The following is a 21160-nucleotide window of genomic DNA, read 5'->3' as shown; positions in this document are numbered from 1 at the left end:
AAGCAACGGACATTTTGATATGTAAGTGGAGGAACCAACGAACTGAAATGATCTTAAAGCATATTTGACAAATACTCGCTGAACTCTCTCAATACGAGAAATATGGTTTTTACTATGTGGATTCCATATTATTGAGGCATATTCAATTTTAGATCTGACATACGCCGTGAAAATTACTTTCAGGGTACGAGGATCTGTAAAATCTTTACCGTTTCGCTTTATGAAAGCTAGCATTTTATATGTTTTAGGGAGTATGTAATCAATGTGGGGTAAAAATGTCATTGCTGAATCAAAGATGACCCCGAGATCACGAATTGAAGTGACAGTTGTAATTGCATTCTCACCCAATGTAAAAGAGCAATGAATAGGATGACGTAATTTATTATAAGATAAATGAAAGCATTTGGACACATTTAATGGTAATTTATTTTTCCGACACCAATCATAGAAATTATTCAAGTCTGATTGAATATAAACAGCGTCAAGTACAGAATTTACTTTTGAGAAAATCTTAAGATCATCCGCATAAAGTAAAAACTTTGACCTGTGAAAACATATTGAAACATCATTAATGAATAAATTAAAAAGGAGAGGGCCTAACACACTCCCATGAGGAACTCCGGATGTTTGTATATATGAATATGATAAATAGTCCCCAACAATAACTTGACAAATTCTGTTAGATAAATAGGACTCAATCCACTTTAAGAAGATTGAATGAAAACCCATACTTTTCAATTTAAGTAATAAAATTGTGTGCGATACCTTATCAAAGGCTTTAGAAAAGTCTGTATAGATAGTTTCCAACTGACTTCCCTGCTCCAACGTTGATAAACAAAATTCACTGAATGTTGCCAAATTAGAAACGGTTGATCTGCCCGAAAAGAAACCATGTTGATTAGGCGATATGATCGATTTGGTTAGAAAAAATATTTTATTGTATATGATATGCTCAAATACTTTAGAAATTGAAGATAATTTTGAAATTGGTCTATACGCCGTAACATCATGTTTATTGCCATCTTTAAACACGGGGGCAATTAACGCGGACTTCCAACGGTCAATGAATGTACCTTCTGTGAGGGATAAATTAAAAATGTAAGAAATAGCGAAACTAAGACTAACATTACACTTTTTCAAAAAATGAGCACAGAGCCCATCTGAATCTACTTTGGTGCCATTTTTCATTTCATTGATAGCTTCATAAACATCATCTTTAGTAATACTAACAAAACCAACATTTAAATTAGTCTCCAGAACATCAACATTAACATTGGCGTTTGAAGAAATCTCAAAATTTGATTTGAAATAATCGGCAAACAAATTGACTACTTCATTTTCTGTTTGTGACATTATTCCATTGAATGTTACAGAGGAAGGGATGTCAGTCTGGCGCTTTTTGGACTTTATGAAAGACCAAAAAGCTTTTGGGTTAGATTTAATTTCACTTTCTTTATTAAATAAGTATTGTTTGTATAAATACTTATTTAAGAAATTAAATTCACGTTGGTAATGAAGAAACATTTCCCTATCATCAGGAGAGTTCGATTTTACAAATCTTTTCTGAAATTTATTTCGAAGATTTTTAATTTTTTTAAGATTTTTATTGTACCAAGGCTGCCTATAATGCTTATCTTTCTTACGTGGCACGTGCTCATTAAGTATAGTTAAAACTTTATCAATGAAAATATTATAGCATTGTTCTGTAGAACGTTGCGCAAACAAGGTTTCCCAATTAACCAAGAGCAAATTAGAGTTTAGCATTTCAAAATTACAACTGTTGAAATTAAAGGCTGGCGTGATATTATTAGAATGACATTTAATGAATTCAAAGGCATTAATTTCCAGTGAGAGTGGATTATGATGAACATTAGATGGAGATAAGGGCGTTAATGACTCATACAATTTATATATAATGTCATCGGAAACAAAAACCAGATCAAGGAATCTGTTCAGTTTATTAGAAACGTGATTAATTTGATTTAAATTCATTGACAAAAGAGCATCAATAAAATTAATTTCATATTCTTTTATAACGTTAATAGGAGACAGAGCCTCATTGCGTACGAACTGAACCCATGAGATATTGGGCAAATTAAAATCACCCAATATACACATTATGTCATTAAGGGAATACCCATCTAATTTTGAGATATTAGCTAAATGTTCATCATACAAATCGCCTACGCTACCAGGGGGTATATATGATACACATAAATATAGTTTAACCTTTAAGCCAAAAATACATACAATAAGTTGATCTAGAAGACCATTATGGTCATTAATAATACATAGCGATGATTTATACTTATTTCTCACAGCTACAAGCACTCCACCACCTCTTGTACAACCAGTAAGTACAGCATTTCTGTCTTTTCTATAGACATTGTATAATTTAGCATCAAAAAATTCGGCATTAGCAAAATCATCATTCAGCCACGTTTCAACAAGTACAATGATGTCAAAATCGCATTGTGAAGAAAATTGATATACATCTTTAGATTTAGTACGCAACCCTGATACATTCTGGTAGTATACTCTTAAACCATTGATGGAGTTAGCTAACTTTGATGACTCGGTGCTGGATTTTTGTGAAAATTTATAAATGGACGCACCTTAATATCCATTGGCCACAAATTTGGATCCAAAATACGATTGTAAAAGCATGATGTTAATCCAAATTTAAAGTTAACTCTCTTTAGATTGGCAGTATCAGCATCTTTTTTTATTAGCTTAAAACACTGCATGTGCTCAGTTTCGATATTAGATTTTGTGCGTACATAATTTATAATTTGTTCTGCAGATACACTTGGCTTAAACGAAGACAGGTGAATCCATTTTTTGGATTTAATTATTTCTAAGTCATTTGGCTCGGGATTAGAACCAAATACAACATTACGCCTTTTGCGTCTACGCCTCTGAACACCAACCCAATCAGACGTGTTAGCTACCGGCTGTTGTGCTGTATCAGATACTTCATTAGCAACATGTTCATTACCATACATGTTAGCTTCACACATGTCAGCATTATTATCACCTTCAGTCACTGCAGTATGTGTTGATGACAAAGATGAACAAGACAACGCGGGAAGAATTACTTTTTTATTTTGTTCGACCATTCTATGTTGTGTTTTTGATGCTACATTAGATGCAACAACACTATTTAAATGAGTACCAACATTTGTTTGTTTTCTTTGACGATCTTGCTTATTACTTTCCATCATACTTTGCTTCATTTCAAGCAACTGAGCAGATACTGTTGTTTTGATGAATTCTCGCATTTCTCTCACTTCATTTGTTAAGGATGAGACTGCAGAAATAAGACTTGATGTCACTTTTAGGCAATGATTGCAGTTAAAGACGATATTAGAGTTATTCATAAAAGCTTCAGCGAATTTATCTTCAATTTTGGCACAGATTAAATGATACTTTGCTCTGCATAAATGGCAGGCAATAAATTTAGATTTAAGTGAATTGAAACACTTCGCGCAGAGTGTGTTTGCAGGAGGACCCATTGCATTTATGTCGTCTATTTCGAAAGGAAATCTATAACTCTGCGTGAACTTAGAGAAAATCATTCCGATATTGAACGTTCGAGAATTAAATGGGAATATCAAAAACCCAATAAGTCCAAACTTACACAATGCCATAATTGCCAAATGTATGGCCACGGATCGAGTAGGTGTAGAGTTAAAACGTTCTGCGCAAACTGCGCTGGAAATCATAATACCTCGGAATGTAAGGAAACCCTTTTGAAATGCGCCAATTGTGGTGGCGATCATAAATCTATATCTAATGAGTGTCCCAGTCGATTGAAATATATTGAAATAAGAGAACGATTCAAGCCGAAAAGAGTAATTAGAACTCAAGCTAATTATCAGAATCATCAGAATTATGAAAACCAATTTCCAAACAGGTTGAATCAAACATTGCCTAAAGTAAATGATTGGTCAAAATCAGGACAAACTGGAGAAGACCTATTTTCAATTGAGGAGTTGCAAAACTTAACATCTGAACTAATTTCCAAATTAAGAAATTGCAAGACAAAGCAAGAACAATTTGATGTTGTCACCAGTATTGCCTTCAAATTTTTAAAATGAGTCAATCAATCAAAATAATATCTTGGAATTCCAGAGGAATTCGAAATAAAAAAGATGAGTTCTTTAATTTTCTAAACTCAAATGCAGTTGATATATGCCTTTTATGTGAAACATGGCTTAATTCAAATATTTCCATCAAAAATCAAAACTTCATATGTTATCGAAATGATCGGCCTGAGAGAAGAGGGGGTGGAGTCGCAGTTATTATAAGAAAAGGCATACGTCATAAATTATTGAAACCGAAAAATACATCTGAAATTGAAAATGTTGGTGTTCAGATTTATATTAATAATTCTGAAATCAATATATATGCATGCTATTTTCCAGGTGGTGCTCGTAATGCACAAAGAAAACAAAACTTCTTGTATGATATTCATAAACTAACTAATAGTAAAAGCTATATTCTCGGCGGAGATTTTAACTGCAGGCATAATCATTGGGGTTGCCAAAGGAATAACTTTTGGGGAAATTTGCTCTACGATAAATATCAAACTAGTTCCTACGACATAATGTTCCCACCAACTAGCACTTACATACCGGCAGACGCAAGGCGACAGCCTTCTACTCTTGATTTATTGTTGACCGATGTGCCAACATTTATACAAACTGTTAAGGCCGTCAATAATTTGGGATCAGATCATCTACCAATTTTAATCGAAGTCAATAGAAATGTTGATCAATCTGAAAATTTATTTTATGATTTCAGTAAAGCCAATTGGAATCGATTCAAATCACATATTAATAGAAATCCGTCTATAAATCATGATGTCGATACGTCTAACATTGATACTGATCATATTGACCATCTGGTAACCAATCTAACCAACAGCATCAAAGAAGCTGTTGAATTCAGTGTCCCCAAATGTTACTTTAAAAGTAAGAGTAATGAAATTCCCAGAAACGTAAAAGAAATGATTCTATTTCGAAATATCTATAAACGAAATTGGAAACGCTTTAGAGACCCAATTGATAGGCATCAAATGAACGTTCTAAACAGAAGAATAAATGCAGAGTTAACTGATTTTCGTAATAAAAATTGGAACCAAATGCTATCTAATTTGGATAAAGCATCTTCGCCTTTTTGGAAAATATCTCAGGTGCTGAAGAAAAAGATCAACGTTATTCCAGCCCTTAGAATGGAAAATGAAGTATTTTTTACTCCGGAAGAAAAGTGTGAAGTTTTTGCAGAAACTTTTCTTAAAAATCATACAGTATCTACATCGCTTAGTGATAGTAATACTATCAGAGAGGTAATGAACGGTGTACATGATATAAATATTTCGATACCTGAACCATCAAGATTAAAGTTCACAACAATAGATAAAGTAAAAAAATTAATTAAAAAACTAAAGAACAAGAAAGCACCAGGAGTTGACGAAATTAGCAATAAATGCTTAAAAATGCTTCCTAGGAATGCAATCAAATATCTGACAAAAATTCTCAATGCCTGTCTAAAACACTGCTATTTTCCTCGAGAATGGAAACTTTCTAAAGTTATACCAATCCGAAAAGTAAACAAATCTTGTGACGATCCGAAATCATACAGACCAATAAGTTTGCTATCATCCGTCAGTAAGATATACGAAAAAATTATACAGGAAATGCTGAATGAGTTTATCGAAAGAAATGATATTTTACCACATCAGCAATTCGGTTTTCGAAGGCAGCATAACACTTGCCAACCACTTGTAAAAATCAGAAACATGGTTAAAAACAATTTCAATGAGTCATTGTCTACAGGCATGGTACTGTTAGATATAAAAGCGGCGTTTGACGGAGTTTGGCATAACGGCCTTATATATAAGATGAAGAAATTTGGGTTTCCTCTTCAACTCATTAAAATTGTAAGCAGTTACCTTGATCGTCGACGATTTTGCGTACATATTGGAAAAACTAAATCTAGAATTGTGCATATACCAAATGGTTGCCCGCAAGGTCCCTGTATATCCCCAATTTTATATAATATATTTACTGCCGATATACCCCATATAGAAAACTGCACTGTTTCTGTATTTGCTGATGACACTTCATTATTAAGTGCTGGGCTTTATTCAAATATCATATCTCGTCATCTCCAACAAGGACTAAATACATTAAATGACTATTTTAAAAAATGGAAAATCATGGTAAATCCAGAAAAAACCCAAGCCATTTATTTTTCCCGCAAACGAAAACCATGCTTTTTGCCACAATCTCCACTTCTTTTCCTCGGTCACAACATAGAATGGAAAGTCAATGTGAAATATTTGGGAGTCATTCTTGACAGAAAACTAATCTTTGCTGATCATATATCTTATATCGTCAATAAAATAAATAAAATCATACGAATTATGTACCCATTAATAAATCGAAAATCGGACCTGAATATTGAAAACAAAAAACTTATTTTGAAATCAATATTTTTGCCAATAATTTTCTATTGCGCACCTTTTTTCTCACCAGCGGCAAATAATCACATAAAGAAATTACAAGTGATTCAAAACAAGTTACTGAAATTAATTTTCAATCTCCCATGGCATTATTCAACACAACGGCTCCATGCACTGTCTGGATTCCATCTCGTCAAAGACAAAATCGAAATATACAGAACTAACTTTGATAATCGATGTATTTCTTCGTGTTATGTCCATATTAATGAACTTGTTTCATAAATGGATTTATATCCACCCCTTCTAGTCAACTAAATTTAAGGTTTTATTTTTTTTCCTTACATAAAAATTACAGTATGAATAATCATTGCTCATTATGTTATTAACTAAATATAATATTTAAGCAGAAAAGGAAATAGTATTTTCTAAACTCTTTGTATTCTTATTTGTAACACTGATTGTACTCGAAATGTCAAATAAATAAACAAAATAAAATAAACAATTGTAGAGGAGATGAAATTTTGGGATGCATAATTGACGATAGGCTTACGTTTAGTAGTCACATCACATATCTTCATTCTGTTGTTATGTCCACATTGCGTAGGTTATACTGCAATAATATGTATTTGCCACTGTCTGTTCGTAAGGGACTTGCTTTTGCTTTGTTGATGTCTCGGCTTAGCTACTGCATTGAGGTTATTACTGGCACTAACCAAGAGAATTTGAAGAGGATTGAGAAGCTTTACAACATGGTTTTGTGCGTTGTTTATAAATTGAAGCGTCGTGACCATGTCACGAGCTACTCTCTAATGTATTTTGAAGTACAGTTTAACAGTTATGTTAGTCAACGCTTTACAAGATGATTTGTACTAATTGCCCCGATTTGTTGCTTACAAAGTTTCATTTTTCCCATTCAACGCGACATACACAGCTGATTATAACTCGATTTACCTCTTCGATATTTGAGCGATCGTATATCGTTAGAGTTGCACGTATTTGGAACCAACTTACTCCATTATTGCGAACATTTTCGTACACGGTACATTTATTAAAAAAAAATATACAGATTTTGTTTTAAATCAGGTCTGATAAGTTATCCACAACAGTGGCACCAAGTTCTCTTAGTTGATTTATATATTTTGTATGCTTATTACTGTTAACATATATATACATTTTTTTCTCATTTTGGATTTTTTATATATTGGGGAATCAAATTCTTGCTCTTAAATTGTTAAGTTTACATTTAATATTAATTGCTTGAAATCATGTTGTATGATCCATTGAATTGAAGTAGAACTTACTGTAATGTAATTATTTTATTTGGCTGCCTTCAGATTTTGCATTATTAAGTAAAGAAATAAAATAAATTAAAATAAAATAAAAAACAGAGGAAATAGGTACGCCCAACGAAAATAGAGGACAAATAGAGCACGGGTATCTAAAATAGAGTACTGTACTCTATAATAGAATACGGTTGGTTACCGCTTTAATAAAAGCAGGGTTTCGTAGACGGCCATTTGCAACAAAACAACGTACTATCGTTCAACTAAAAAAATTACAAAGTAGATTAAGATGTGCTCTTTCAGAGGAAAAAAGTCAACCAAAAAGGCTTCGTAGTTTTCTTCGAAAAAATAAATGAAAAATGGATTGTATTGGGCTTTACAACTGGGGATCACCTCTTACGGAAAAATTTCATACTCATTTCTTAAAATCATAATGGTGTCGGGTATCCAAAGCTCGGCAGCCCCATATATAGCCTTTTTAACTTGTTTTTATGATATTCTTGATTAATTTTAATAGTTTATTTATTTTTGTTTTATTTTATTTAGCTTCGTTTGAATTCAATAAAAAAGCTGTCAACAATAGCCCTAGCCCTCGGCGAAGAACGTACGCGATCCGAACTCATTCCTTTTCTAACGGAAACCATTTACGATGAAGATGAGGTTCTATTGGCATTGGCTGATCAACTTGGAAACTTTACTAGTAAGTACACTTAAACAAATTGTGTGATTTCGAAATAACATTTTTGCGTTATTACAGATTTGGTTGGTGGTCCTGAGTACGCTATGTACTTAATTCCACCATTAGAGAGTTTAGCTACAGTTGAAGAGACAGTAGTCAGAGACAAAGCTGTAGAATCGTTGCGAATTGTGGCTGCTGAACATAGTGCTCAAGATCTTGAAATACATGTTGTGCCTACATTGCAACGTTTGGTTTCCGGTGATTGGTTCACTTCTCGCACTTCAGCTTGTGGTTTATTTTCCGTATGTTATCCACGTGTTTCTCAGCCTGTTAAAGCGGAACTACGTGCTAATTTCAGGAAATTGTGTCAGGATGAAACACCCATGGTACGGCGCGCTGCAGCAAGTAAATTAGGAGAATTTGCGAAAGTGGTTGAAATCGAATATTTGAAATCAGACCTTATTCCAAATTTCGTTCAATTAGCTCAAGATGATCAGGTGCGACAATTTTAAGAATTCACTATGTAATATTATTTACACAACAGGATATTATTTTTAGGATTCTGTTCGCCTTTTGGCCGTGGAAGCATGTGTTAGTATTGCACAGTTGCTGCCCCAAGAAGATGTTGAGCATGTAAGTATTTTACACATATTGGTCGCACCAAAATTTATTTCTTATTGCTTTTGTTAGTTAGTATTACCTACACTGCGTCAATGTGCCAGCGATTCTTCCTGGCGCGTGCGTTATATGGTGGCAGAAAAATTTGTTGATCTACAAAAGGCTGTAGGACCAGAAATTACCAGAGTCGATTTGGTACCTGCATTTCAAGTGAGTATTACTATAATGAATACTTGCAAATTATTTATTCGTGTTATATTTTCAGTATTTGCTTAAAGATGCTGAAGCTGAAGTTCGTGCTGCAGTTGCAACAAAAGTCAAAGACTTTTGCGCAAACCTGGATAAGGCCAATCAAGTGCACATCATAATGACATCGATTCTTCCATATGTTCGTGATTTGGTTTCTGACCCAAATCCTCATGTCAAATCGGCACTTGCTTCAGTTATAATGGGATTGAGTCCAATGCTTGGGGCATACAACACAGTTGAACATCTGTTGCCTCTATTTCTCATTCAGCTCAAAGATGAATGTCCAGAAGTTCGATTAAATATAATATCTAACTTAGATTGTGTAAATGATGTTATAGGAATTCAACAACTATCGCAAGTAATATCATTGCATTGTATTTCCACTTGTATATTTGCTTTTCTAATTTTTTGTTCTATTAAAGTCATTGTTGCCAGCTATTGTAGAACTAGCGGAAGACTCTAAGTGGCGCGTTCGTCTGGCTATTATAGAGTATATGCCGGCTTTAGCTGGCCAGTTGGGTCAGGAATTCTTTGATCAAAAACTACGTGGCCTTTGCATGGGTTGGCTAAATGATCATGTATACGCCATAAGAGAAGCGGCAACACTTAATATGAAAAAGTTGGTTGAACAATTTGGAGCTCAATGGGCTGAACAGGCTATAATTCCAATGATTTTGGTCATGTCACGCAATAAAAACTATTTACACAGTAAGATTTATAATAAATTATAAAACATAGCGGATCTTTCTTAATTTTCATTTTATAGGAATGACTTGCCTATTTTGTTTAAATATGTTGGCTGAAGTATGTGGCACAGACATTACAACTAAGTTGTTATTACCCACTGTACTTCTTTTGGCCTCCGATCCTGTTTCGAACGTTCGTTTCAATGTCGCAAAAACTCTACAAAAAATTTCGCCTTTCCTTGATAGCAGTGTTATTGACTCCCAAGTAAAACCCACCTTGGAAAAATTAAATGCTGACACAGACGTGGACGTCAAACATTTTGCTTCTGAAGCCATAGCAGCCATTGCCGCAGGTATGCATTTTTATCTTTACGGTTAATTTTTAATCTTAAATATCACAAGGCAATTATAATTGTCACAATTCTAAGTTTGTAGTTGAGAAAGGTGAAGAAAATTAAACACCAACACGTTGAACGAGTTTACATTATGCAGCGAACAAATATTCATACTGATTCTACATGATTACGTGAAAAATAGCATTTTGGCTGACCTTAGAAACGTCAGTTGTTTTGCAAATGCCTCAAGTATTGTTCTTTATAACGCCGTAATACTTAACAACAGCAAAGCTATGTAAAAAAAATGTATCGTTTTTTATTTCTGATGCATTCGCAATTGCAATGCAGGAACAATGCATTAGTGTACAACTAAAATATTTTGACGAAATACAAAATATGCAACGTGTTGGTACGTTTCGGTAGCCAGCCTTTCAGTAAAAGTTTTTAGCTTTGTTTCATTTTCGAGTAATAGAGATGGAATGAATTCCAAAATATCATTGGATTGCAATGGGACATTCATAGAAAACAAGAAAAAATGAGAAGGTTGGACGACATATATATGAAGAAAAGTTGCTTGCAAAATATAGATGATTAATAGGACCAAAAAAGTTCTTGACATTAATTTTGTAGCCAAGGTATAAATGAAAAGAGTAGAGTTCAAATGATACTAAATAAAATAACCTCTGACTCAACCTCTGAGTATAACATAGATTTTCCTTACATGGTTTTCTCATAGTTTTTTTTATAATATGAATAAACGGGCCAGCAATGTTTATCGTTCATATCTCTAAATATATAAATAAAATAATAACAATGATACCTACAAACAACAAATCTGTGATTAAGCTGGGTCTTACTTTAAAAATAAAAAGTAAACACACATCACAACAAAACTGCCAATGATGCCTAGTTTTTATTTGTTTACAGTGGAATCATAACAAGGATGTCCAGCCATCTAAAGGCCAAAACTCAATCAGCTCTTCGCTTAATTTGTCTGCTTTGCTTATTTCTTGCTATAACACATCGAAGTGTAAAATTCACTGGCAATAAGTAATTAGTACTAAACATAAAAATCACAGCTAAATATCGAATTAAAAAATTCAGCATTTTTAACTTTCACGCCTGAAATCTCGCTTCGTTGAGTGCTGTCCTATCGAAAACAGTACATTTTAACCTTTTTGCTTTGAATGCGGTACTGCTTGCAGTGTTAACATTCGTGTTGCAATGCGATTGACATTTATTTAGTACTGCTGTGCCTACTGACATTTGCGAAGAAAACAAGAAAAATACATAAAACCAAAATTTATGTTATACTAGCAGACCCCGGTCCGCGTTGCTGGCCCGTCGTAATGAGTTTTAATTCAAAAGTAGGTATTTTCTACCTCACTTCTTCGGTCCATTGTCAAACCGAGAAGGATTTTACTTTGTCGGATTTTTCCCCAATTTTTGCCTTTTAGGATTTATTATCGTCCATGTCACTGTCTTTATCCTAAAGCGATCTAATAATAAAAGTAAAAAAAATGATATACCTATATGTTTTAGCTTTTCATGGCTGATGGACCTTTGAACCTCACCATTTAAGTACATTTGTAAATATATAGTTTTTCATGATCGAGGGACAACCACCGTTGTCTCGAAAACTAATTTGCAACCTGATGCACTCATAAGTTTAACCCTTTCGGCCCCGAACTTTTTTCCTCGCATTAGTAGTTACTTTAAAAACATAGAATTAAAGTATAAGTCATAACTAAGACATAACATAAATTGGTGGGCGTTACCCCGCCTATTTCGGAAGATACAGTACATTTTATCTAAAACTTATTTGCTCATTATTTTGTGCAATTATGTACATATAAATGTTATAATCGTATAGAAGTATACCTCTGACCTTACTTTTGAAGAATCAAAACTAAAGTTCAACATAAAGCTCATACATTTTGATTTAGAAACGATTTAAATAATTTGGACTGTACACATCGATTTTTGACATGCCGTGATTTTCCAGACTTCACACTGAATAATGCATCGTAGTTCTGTTGATCGGGATACAACTGGCAATTTTTTATAATTTTTGCATTCTTAGGACTACAATTAGCCAAAGCAATGTGTTCTTTGAGGAAAAAATTCCGTTAGTTTTAAATAAAACGACGTTAAAATCGAAGTTGCTTATAAGCAACGTTGGGGCCGAAAGGGTTAACAAATACACCGATTATAAAATAATAGGCCCGAAATTCGTCTACAAATATATAGCTTTTTGGACCACGGGACATTCCTAAATATTCTCTGAAAATTAGGTTCAGTAGTTTTGGAAAGATAATGTTTTGAAAAGAGTGGGCGTGGTCATCAGTTTTCAAAATATAACATATTAAAAATAGTGGGCCTGGTCCGGTCAAAGGGTGCACACAACTTCATTGCCTACCAAAATGTATGCTGAAACCGATATAATCATAAGTTTGGCTTATACATATAGCGTTAACAGAAAGGCATGGGGAAGGTACCTCACATAACAACGGCAAACATTGAGCTTTTGCTGCAAATTTTATGGAAATCCCTTCAGTTGTATTGGAGTTGACATACTAAAAAAAACAGGCTTGGTCGGGCCTATAGGCCCCAAAGAAGTACCTAGATTGTAGATTAATCCGTAAATTTTTATTCCGATACGTACATAATTTTTGCAAATATAACGTTTTTTTTTTTAAATATCGCATAGGGGAGGTACCCCGCCCCCTCTGGAATTCAATAAAATATGTAACCTGTTTTCGGGGGCGTGGTAAACTTTTCTTTATAAAAAACCTAAGTTGGGTTATGATAGCATTTGATTCTTATTCATAAAGGTAAGGCGTTTTTTTAAATATGCCCTCTTCAAAATTCAAGAAAATATGCCTGTACATTCCCTGACATTTTCACGAATATCGGTTCAGTAGTTTTGTAGATGTAACATATTTTAAAAAGTGGGTATGGTCAAGTCTGTGGTTCCTAAAAAAGTAGGTAAGGTCGGAGACACAACCACAATTGTCTCGCAAATTAACTTCCAAATAGATACATTCGTAATTATTGTAAATATAACACTTTTAAAAAAGTATGGTATAGGGGAAGTTCCCCGCCCTTTCCGAAATTCAACTGAATTTGTAGCCTATTTTAAGCGGGGACCATCTCTGTACATTCCCTGGCAATTTCAGGAAAATAGGTTCAGTAGTTTTTTTTAAATGATAAAAATAGAAAATTGAAAAATTTGGGCGTAAAAGTGGGCATGGTCAAATTTTCTTTGCATAAAAACCCAGGTCGAAAATCTGTCCAACCGTTCTCAACTGATGCCATTACCAACGAACGATATTTGATTCTTATTTATAAAGATTTAAAAGTTTAGACAAATCGCGATTTTCTTGAAAATCCCCTGTAGATATAACCTAATTAGAAAGTGAGCGTGGTCGGATCTTAAGTCACAAAATAAGTACGTAAGGTTGGAGACACAATCACCATTGACTCGCAAATAAATTCCCAAACCGATACATTCGTATTTGTTGCAAATATTGCATTTTTACAAAAATAGGGCATAGGGGAGGTACCCGCCCGATCCGAAAGTCAAAAACTATGTAGCCTATTTTTATCGGGGACAAACCCTGTACATTCGCTGAAAGTTTCAGGAAAATCGATTTAGTAGTTTCGTAGATATAACATATTTAAAAAAGTGGGCGTTGTCCAGTCTTAATGCCCCAAATAAGCACGTAAGGTCGGAGACACAATCGCCATTGACTCGGATATTAATTTTCAAGGCGATACATTTGTAATTGTTGCAAATATTGCATTTTTACAAAAATAGGGCATAGGAGAGGTACCCCGCCCGATCCGAAATTCAACCAAATATTTAGCCTATTTCAACCGGGGGCCATCACTTTACGTTCCCTGCAAATTTCAGGAAAATCTATTGAGTAGTTCCGTAGATATAATATATTTATAAAAGTGGGCGGAGAAGTGGGCGTGGCCAATTTTTCTTTGCATAAAAACCTAAACTGGACTATGACTAACATTTCCACAAAAAATTATCCAAATCGCTCTAGCCGTTTTCAACTGATTCAATTACCAACAAACGACAATTGAGTTTTATATATAAAGATAATAAATTTCATAAAAAAACTAATTTTACAAAATGTAAACAAAAGTAATGCTTATGAACGCTCACATAAATGCAGTAAAATTACATTTCTTTTTTCGATAAAGTCAGTATTGCCACACATGTTTTCTTTGTCTTCATGTCAATTTGTGTTTAATTTGACAACTCCGCGTTGCTGGCCCTCGTAATGAGTTTTATTAACAACTTTTTATCGACTTTATGCTTGACAATTCAAAAACAGGTATTTTCTACCTCACTTCTTCGGTCCATTGTCAAACCGAGGAGGATTTTAAATTTATTAAGAGATTTGGTCTGTAACGTTTCTTTTCTCAAACGGACTTTGTCGGATTTTTTCGCCAATTTAAGCTGTTTTGATTTATTATCGTACATGTCCTTGTCTTTATCCTAAAGCGATCTTATTATAAAATTTAAAAAAAGATTGAGTCGAATTCTCCCGCTTATTGAGACTTGTATATTTTAGTTGTTCATGGCTGATGGACCGCGGAACCTCACCATTTAAGGAAATTTGTGAATACAGTATAGTCTCGATAATCCGGACAACGTGGTAATCCGGGCACTAGAATTTTTTACATTGTAGACTCGGTAATCCGGACATCTCATATTTTTCGTACCTCGATAATCCGGACATCAACATTTTTTCCTATCTTGAGCATTAGATTCTTATTTATTTCATTGACGTTTTCGTTTTTAGCAATAGGAATTCCTGTATAAATAATAAAAATTTAATTTTTTATGGCTATCCACTATTTGAAGCTGTCGAATGATTTTTCTACCATTCAACCAATGATGATTGACTATAATAAGCAACAATATTTTAAAACTAGTGTTGGGTAGCCTAGTTCCCTTAAAAATCGATTTTGGGCGATCCTTGCCTCTAAAGGAATTTGTTCATTAGCTTTATGATTAGAAAGAAAGTTTTTGGTCGCTGACTTACTGAAAAATGTCGTTAATTACCGAAATTATAAGCAATTTAATTTTACCTATTTTCGGTAACGCAAAAATTAAAATTAATTTTCATTCTTTAATATGCGAAATCACTACGGATTGTTGTATTGTATTCTCGTAATTATGCAACCAATAGATTTAAATTCCATTGTTTTATTCGGTTTCGAAAACAAGATAAGGTCACTTGTTGATGTTCACAGAAATTTTTAAAATATATTCACCGTAATCAGATGAGTGCATTTGAATTCTGAAATTATATCTCAAGTCGTAAGAGGCTCATGTCCTATGAACACTGAAAATCAATATGTACACATGAGCTAAGTTTGTATCCTTGGAAAAAACTATGAATAAGTATACACCAATTGTAGAGAAATTTTACACTATAAAAATACACAGGAAATGTCACCTAAATAGGAAGCTGGAAGAGTAAAATTGAGAAGTAAATATGTAGCCAGAAAAGCTGATTAAAATGGTCACAACCCGTGATATTTGCTTAATATGAATTCGTTTACCTTAGATGACAAGTTATTATATAGTAAACGTCCGATATTAATGATTTTTGATGTTCTTGGCCCAATTGTCCGGTAATCCGGACAATTCGATAATCCGGACATCGCCGAATCATGTGGTGTCCGGATTATCGAGACTATACTGTATATAGTTTTTCTTGATCGGGGGCGCAACCACCGTTGTCTCGAATATTAATTTGCAACCCAATGCACTCATAAGTTTAGCAAATATAGTGATTATAAAACAATAGGCCCCGAAATTCGTCTACAAATATATAGCATTTTGGGCCACGGGACATTCCTGAACATTTTCTGAAAATTAGGTTCAGTAGTTCTGGAAAAATAATGTTTTGAAAAGAGTGGGCGTGGTCATCAGTTTTCAATAAATAACATATTAAAAAAGTGGGCGTGGTTCGGTATTTTTGGCTCCAAATATGTACCTAGGGTGCACAAAATTTCATTGCCTACCAAAATGTATGCTGAAACCGATATAATCATAAGTTTGGTTTATACATATAGAGTTTAAAAGAAAGGCATGGGGAAGGTACCCCACCTCTTCCGAAATGCATAAAATATACATTTCAACGGCAAACATTGAGCTTTTGCTGCAAATTTTATGGAAATCCCTTCAGTACTCCAATACCACTGAAGGGATTTCAATAAAATTATGACATATTAAAAAAACAGGCGTGGTCAGGTCTTTAGGCCCTAAATAAGTACCTAGATTGTAGATTAATCCGTAATTTTTGAACCGATACATGCATAATTTTTGAAAATATTACGTTTTTTTTAATATCGCATAGGGGAGGTACCCCGACCCCTCTGGAATTCAACAAAATATGCAGCCGGTTTGTGGGGGGCCATCCCTGTACATTCCAAGACAATTTCTGTAGTTTTTGCAGAAAAGATTTAAATTGAAAATTGGAAAAAGTGGGCGTGGTAAACTTTTCTTTCCATAAAAACCTAAGTTGGGTTATCACAGCATTTGATTTTTATTCATAAAGATAAGGCGTTTTTTTTAAATATGCCCCCTTCAAAATTCAAGAAAATATGCATACTATTTTCATCCCTGTACATTCCCTGAAATTTTCAGGAAAATCGGTTCAGAAGTTTTGTAGATGTGACATATTTTAAAAAGTGGGTGTGGTCAACTCTTTGGTTCCTAAAAAAGTGGGTTAAGTCGGAGCCACAACCAAAATTGTCTAGCAAATTAATTTCCAAATAGATTCATTCGTAATTATTGTAAATATAACATTTTTAAAAAATGGGGGAAGTACCCCGCCCTTCCGCAATTCAACTGAATTTGTAGCCTATTTTAACCGGGCCATCCCTGTACATTCTCTGACAATTTCGGAAAAATCGGTTCAGCAGTTTTTGTAGAAAAGATAAAAATTTAAAAATGAAAAAATGGGCGTAAAAGTGGGTGTGGTCAAATTTTCTTTGCATAAAAACCCAAGGCGGGTTATGACGAACATTTCACAAAAAGAATTATCCAAATCGGTCCAGCCGTTCTCAACTGATGTCATTACCAACCAACGATATTTGATTTTTACCCAGCAAAAAGTTTGCCTCCAAAGAGGCAGTTAAATGATATGTACAAGTGATCTGGAAGTGCATCAAATTATGCATTTTCACTCATGATTTTTACAAGAGCGTGACTACGGAAAGAGGCACTCCATTGCACCGCATTTTAACTGACCCTTTGGCATTGCATTTTAACTGAACCTTTGGCACCGCATTTTAACTGAACCTTTGGCACCGCATTTTAACTGACCCTTTGGCATTGCATTTTAACTAACCCTTTGGGGTAGAATAGGATGCAGTCCAAAGCACGTGTTTTGATACAGGCGTTCTGCGGAAATTGTGCAAGCCATTACAAAATATGCCAGAACAAATAAAATGCATTATTTGTGTAAAAAAATATTAAGAACTTTATTACATTAACACAAATTATGAAAATCCTCCATTGAATTCAATCGCAAACATGCGTGTTTCCTTCCCTCTCCATTTGTTCCAAGCTGAACTGTTTTTGCTTCATTTGCTAAATGGGTTGTCTTCCCATCACCAGTTAAGATTTCGACATGTGCTCCAACAGCACTCCATTCGGAAATTTTCTTCTCTTGAGTTACCGGAAAAATGTTCACAAATGAAATATTATTTAGTTTGTATTAACAAATGTTTGAAAATGTTAACACGTTTCTCTCTTATTGGAAAATGTATACCGCTGCCTGTAGAGATGAACAAACTGATTTATGTACATGTAGGGATCTCTAACAACTGCTAATAATATGTAGCGAACGGAGTGCCTTTTTCACGACTCCGTTTGGACTGCATCCGGATGCTGTTAAATTATGAGGAATTGGAGTGCCTTTTTCACGACTCCGCTGAACTGCATCCGGATGTTGTTAAAATGTGACAAGTGGATGTGATTCTTTGTATTGCATCCAAATGCGGTTAAAATGTGAGGACTGGAGTGCCTTTTTCACGACTCCGTTTGAACTGCATCAAAACATGCCGTGACAGAACTAGTCCACATTGCACTACTTCCAATTTATTTTGCTGGGTTATTTATATCTTTATATATAAAACTCAATTGTCGTTTGTTGGTAATTGAATCAGTTGAAAACGGCTAGAGCGATTTGGATAATTTTTTGTGGAAATGTTAGTCATAGTCCAGTTTAGGTTTTTATGCAAAGAAAAATTGGCCACGCCCACTTCTCCGCCCACTTTTATAAATATATTATATCTACGGAACTACTCAATAGATTTTCCTGAAATTTGCAGGGAACGTAAAGTGATGGCCCCCGGTTGAAATAGGCTAAATATTTGGTTGAATTTCGGATCGGGCGGGGTACCTCCCCTATGCCCTATTTATGTAAAAATGCAATATTTGCAACAATTACAAATGTATCGCCTTGAAAATTAATATCCGAGTCAATGGCGATTGTGTCTCCGACCTTACGTGCTTATTTGGGGCATTAAGACTGGACAACGCCCACTTTTTTAAATATGTTATATCTACGAAACTACTAAATCGATTTTCCTGAAACTTTCAGCGAATGTACAGGGTTTGTCCCCGATAAAAATAGGCTACATAGTTTTTGACTTTCGGATCGGGCGGGTACCTCCCCTATGCCCTATTTTTGTAAAAATGCAATATTTGCAACAAATACGAATGTATCGGTTTGGGAATTTATTTGCGAGTCAATGGTGATTGTGTCTCCAACCTTACGTACTTATTTTGTGACTTAAGATCCGACCACGCTCACTTTCTAATTAGGTTATATCTACAGGGGATTTTCAAGAAAATCGCGATTTGTATAAACTTTTAAATCTTTATAAATAAGAATCAAATATCGTTCGTTGGTAATGGCATCAGTTGAGAACGGCTGGACAGATTTTCGACCTGGGTTTTTATGCAAAGAAAATTTGACCATGCCCACTTTTACGCCCAAATTTTTCAATTTTCTATTTTTATCATTTAAAAAAAACTACTGAACCTATTTTCCTGAAATTGCCAGGGAATGTACAGAGATGGTCCCCGCTTAAAATAGGCTACAAATTCAGTTGAATTTCGGAAAAGGCGGGGAACTTCCCCTATACCATACTTTTTTAAAAGTGTTATATTTACAATAATTACGAATGTATCTATTTGGAAGTTAATTTGCGAGACAATTGTGGTTGTGTCTCCGACCTTACCTACTTTTTTAGGAACCACAGACTTGACCATACCCACTTTTTAAAATATGTTACATCTACAAAACTACTGAACCGATATTCGTGAAAATGTCAGGGAATGTACAGGCATATTTTCTTGAATTTTGAAGAGGGCATATTTAAAAAAACGCCTTACCTTTATGAATAAGAATTAAATGCTATCATAACCCAACTTAGGTTTTTTATAAAGAAAAGTTTACCACGCCCCCGAAAACAGGTTACATATTTTATTGAATTCCAGAGGGGGCGGGGTACCTCCCCTATGCGATATTTAAAAAAAAAAACGTTATATTTGCAAAAATTATGTACGTATCGGAATAAAAATTTACGGATTAATCTACAATCTAGGTACTTCTTTGGGGCCTATAGGCCCGACCAAGCCTGTTTTTTTAGTATGTCATAACTCCAATACTACTGAAGGGATTTCCATAAAATTTGCAGCAAAAGCTCAATGTTTGCCGTTGTTATGTGGGGTACCTTCCCCATGCCTTTCTGTTAACGCTATATGTATAAGCCAAACTTATGATTATATCGGTTTCAGCATACATTTTGGTAGGCAATGAAGTTGTGTGCACCCTTTGACCGGACCAGGCCCACTATTTTTAATATGTTATATCTTGAAAACTGATGACCACGCCCACTCTTTTCAAAACATTATCTTTCCAAAACTACTGAACCTAATTTTCAGAGAATATTTAGGAATGTCCCGTGGTCCAAAAAGCTATATATTTGTAGACGAATTTCGGGCCTATTATTTTATAATCGGTGTATTTGTTAAACTTATGAGTGCATCAGGTTGCAAATTAGTTTTCGAGACAACGGTGGTTGTCCCCCGATCATGAAAAACTATATATTTACAAATGTACTTAAATGGTGAGGTTCAAAGTTCCATCAGCCATGAAAAGCTAAAACATATAGGTATATCATTTTTTTTACTTTTATTATTAGATCGCTTTAGGATAAAGACAGTGACATGGACGATAATAAATCCTAAAAGGCAAAAATTGGGGAAAAATCCGACAAAGTAAAATCCTTCTCGGTTTGACAATGGACCGAAGAAGTGAGGTAGAAAATACCTACTTTTGAATTAAAACTCATTACGACGGGTCAGCAACGCGGACCGGGGTCTGCTAGTGTAGATATATAAATAAATTAAAACAAATTTAAACACTGTAAAAATAAGAAAGTTTATTATATCTTTTACATTTATTACCAATGTATGTATTTAGAAATGGAATTAGATGTTTTTCGTGTAGTCATACCGCCTGTACTGGGAAAAGCTCAAGAAGATGCCATAAACTCAAAACTTATTGCTGCGCCACCTTCTATCACCGACAATAACAATTCGAAATGTCAGTATTAATGTCATTTTTAAATAAGATGGTAGAATTGTGTTAGCTTTGTGTTACAAATTGTATCGATTATTGCATTTGCCATTCAGTATTCCCCGACTGAGGGAAAATATACTCCTTTAATGTCCATATTTATATTAGGCAATTTTCCTTGCGGCAATTGTCAGTTTGAAGGAGAGGGAGGTG

General features: G+C 34.3%; 1 protein-coding gene across 1 annotated transcript in view; it reads left to right on the top strand.

Annotated features, from left to right (window-relative positions):
* Pp2A-29B (Protein phosphatase PP2A regulatory subunit A) overlaps window positions 1-21000 on the top strand; it is a 38283-nt gene extending 17283 nt beyond the window's left edge. The window contains exons 2-9 of the mRNA XM_073968571.1: window positions 8299-8452; window positions 8510-8928; window positions 8990-9064; window positions 9122-9259; window positions 9315-9656; window positions 9721-10006; window positions 10065-10337; window positions 20852-21000. Coding sequence (XP_073824672.1) covers window positions 8299-8452; window positions 8510-8928; window positions 8990-9064; window positions 9122-9259; window positions 9315-9656; window positions 9721-10006; window positions 10065-10337; window positions 20852-20985 — 1821 coding nt within the window. The 3' untranslated portion in view covers window positions 20986-21000. The remainder of the gene's footprint in view (window positions 1-8298; window positions 8453-8509; window positions 8929-8989; window positions 9065-9121; window positions 9260-9314; window positions 9657-9720; window positions 10007-10064; window positions 10338-20851) is intronic.
* Window positions 21001-21160: the final 160 nt, after the last annotated feature.

This window comes from Musca autumnalis, unplaced genomic scaffold (assembly GCF_047663935.1).
Source record: "Musca autumnalis isolate F117 unplaced genomic scaffold, ASM4766393v1 scaffold_2, whole genome shotgun sequence".
In the NCBI taxonomy this organism is placed as follows: Eukaryota; Metazoa; Arthropoda; class Insecta; order Diptera; family Muscidae; genus Musca; species Musca autumnalis.
The sequence above is the reverse complement of the archived record's forward strand: the minus strand, read 5'-3'. Positions and strand labels throughout refer to the sequence as shown.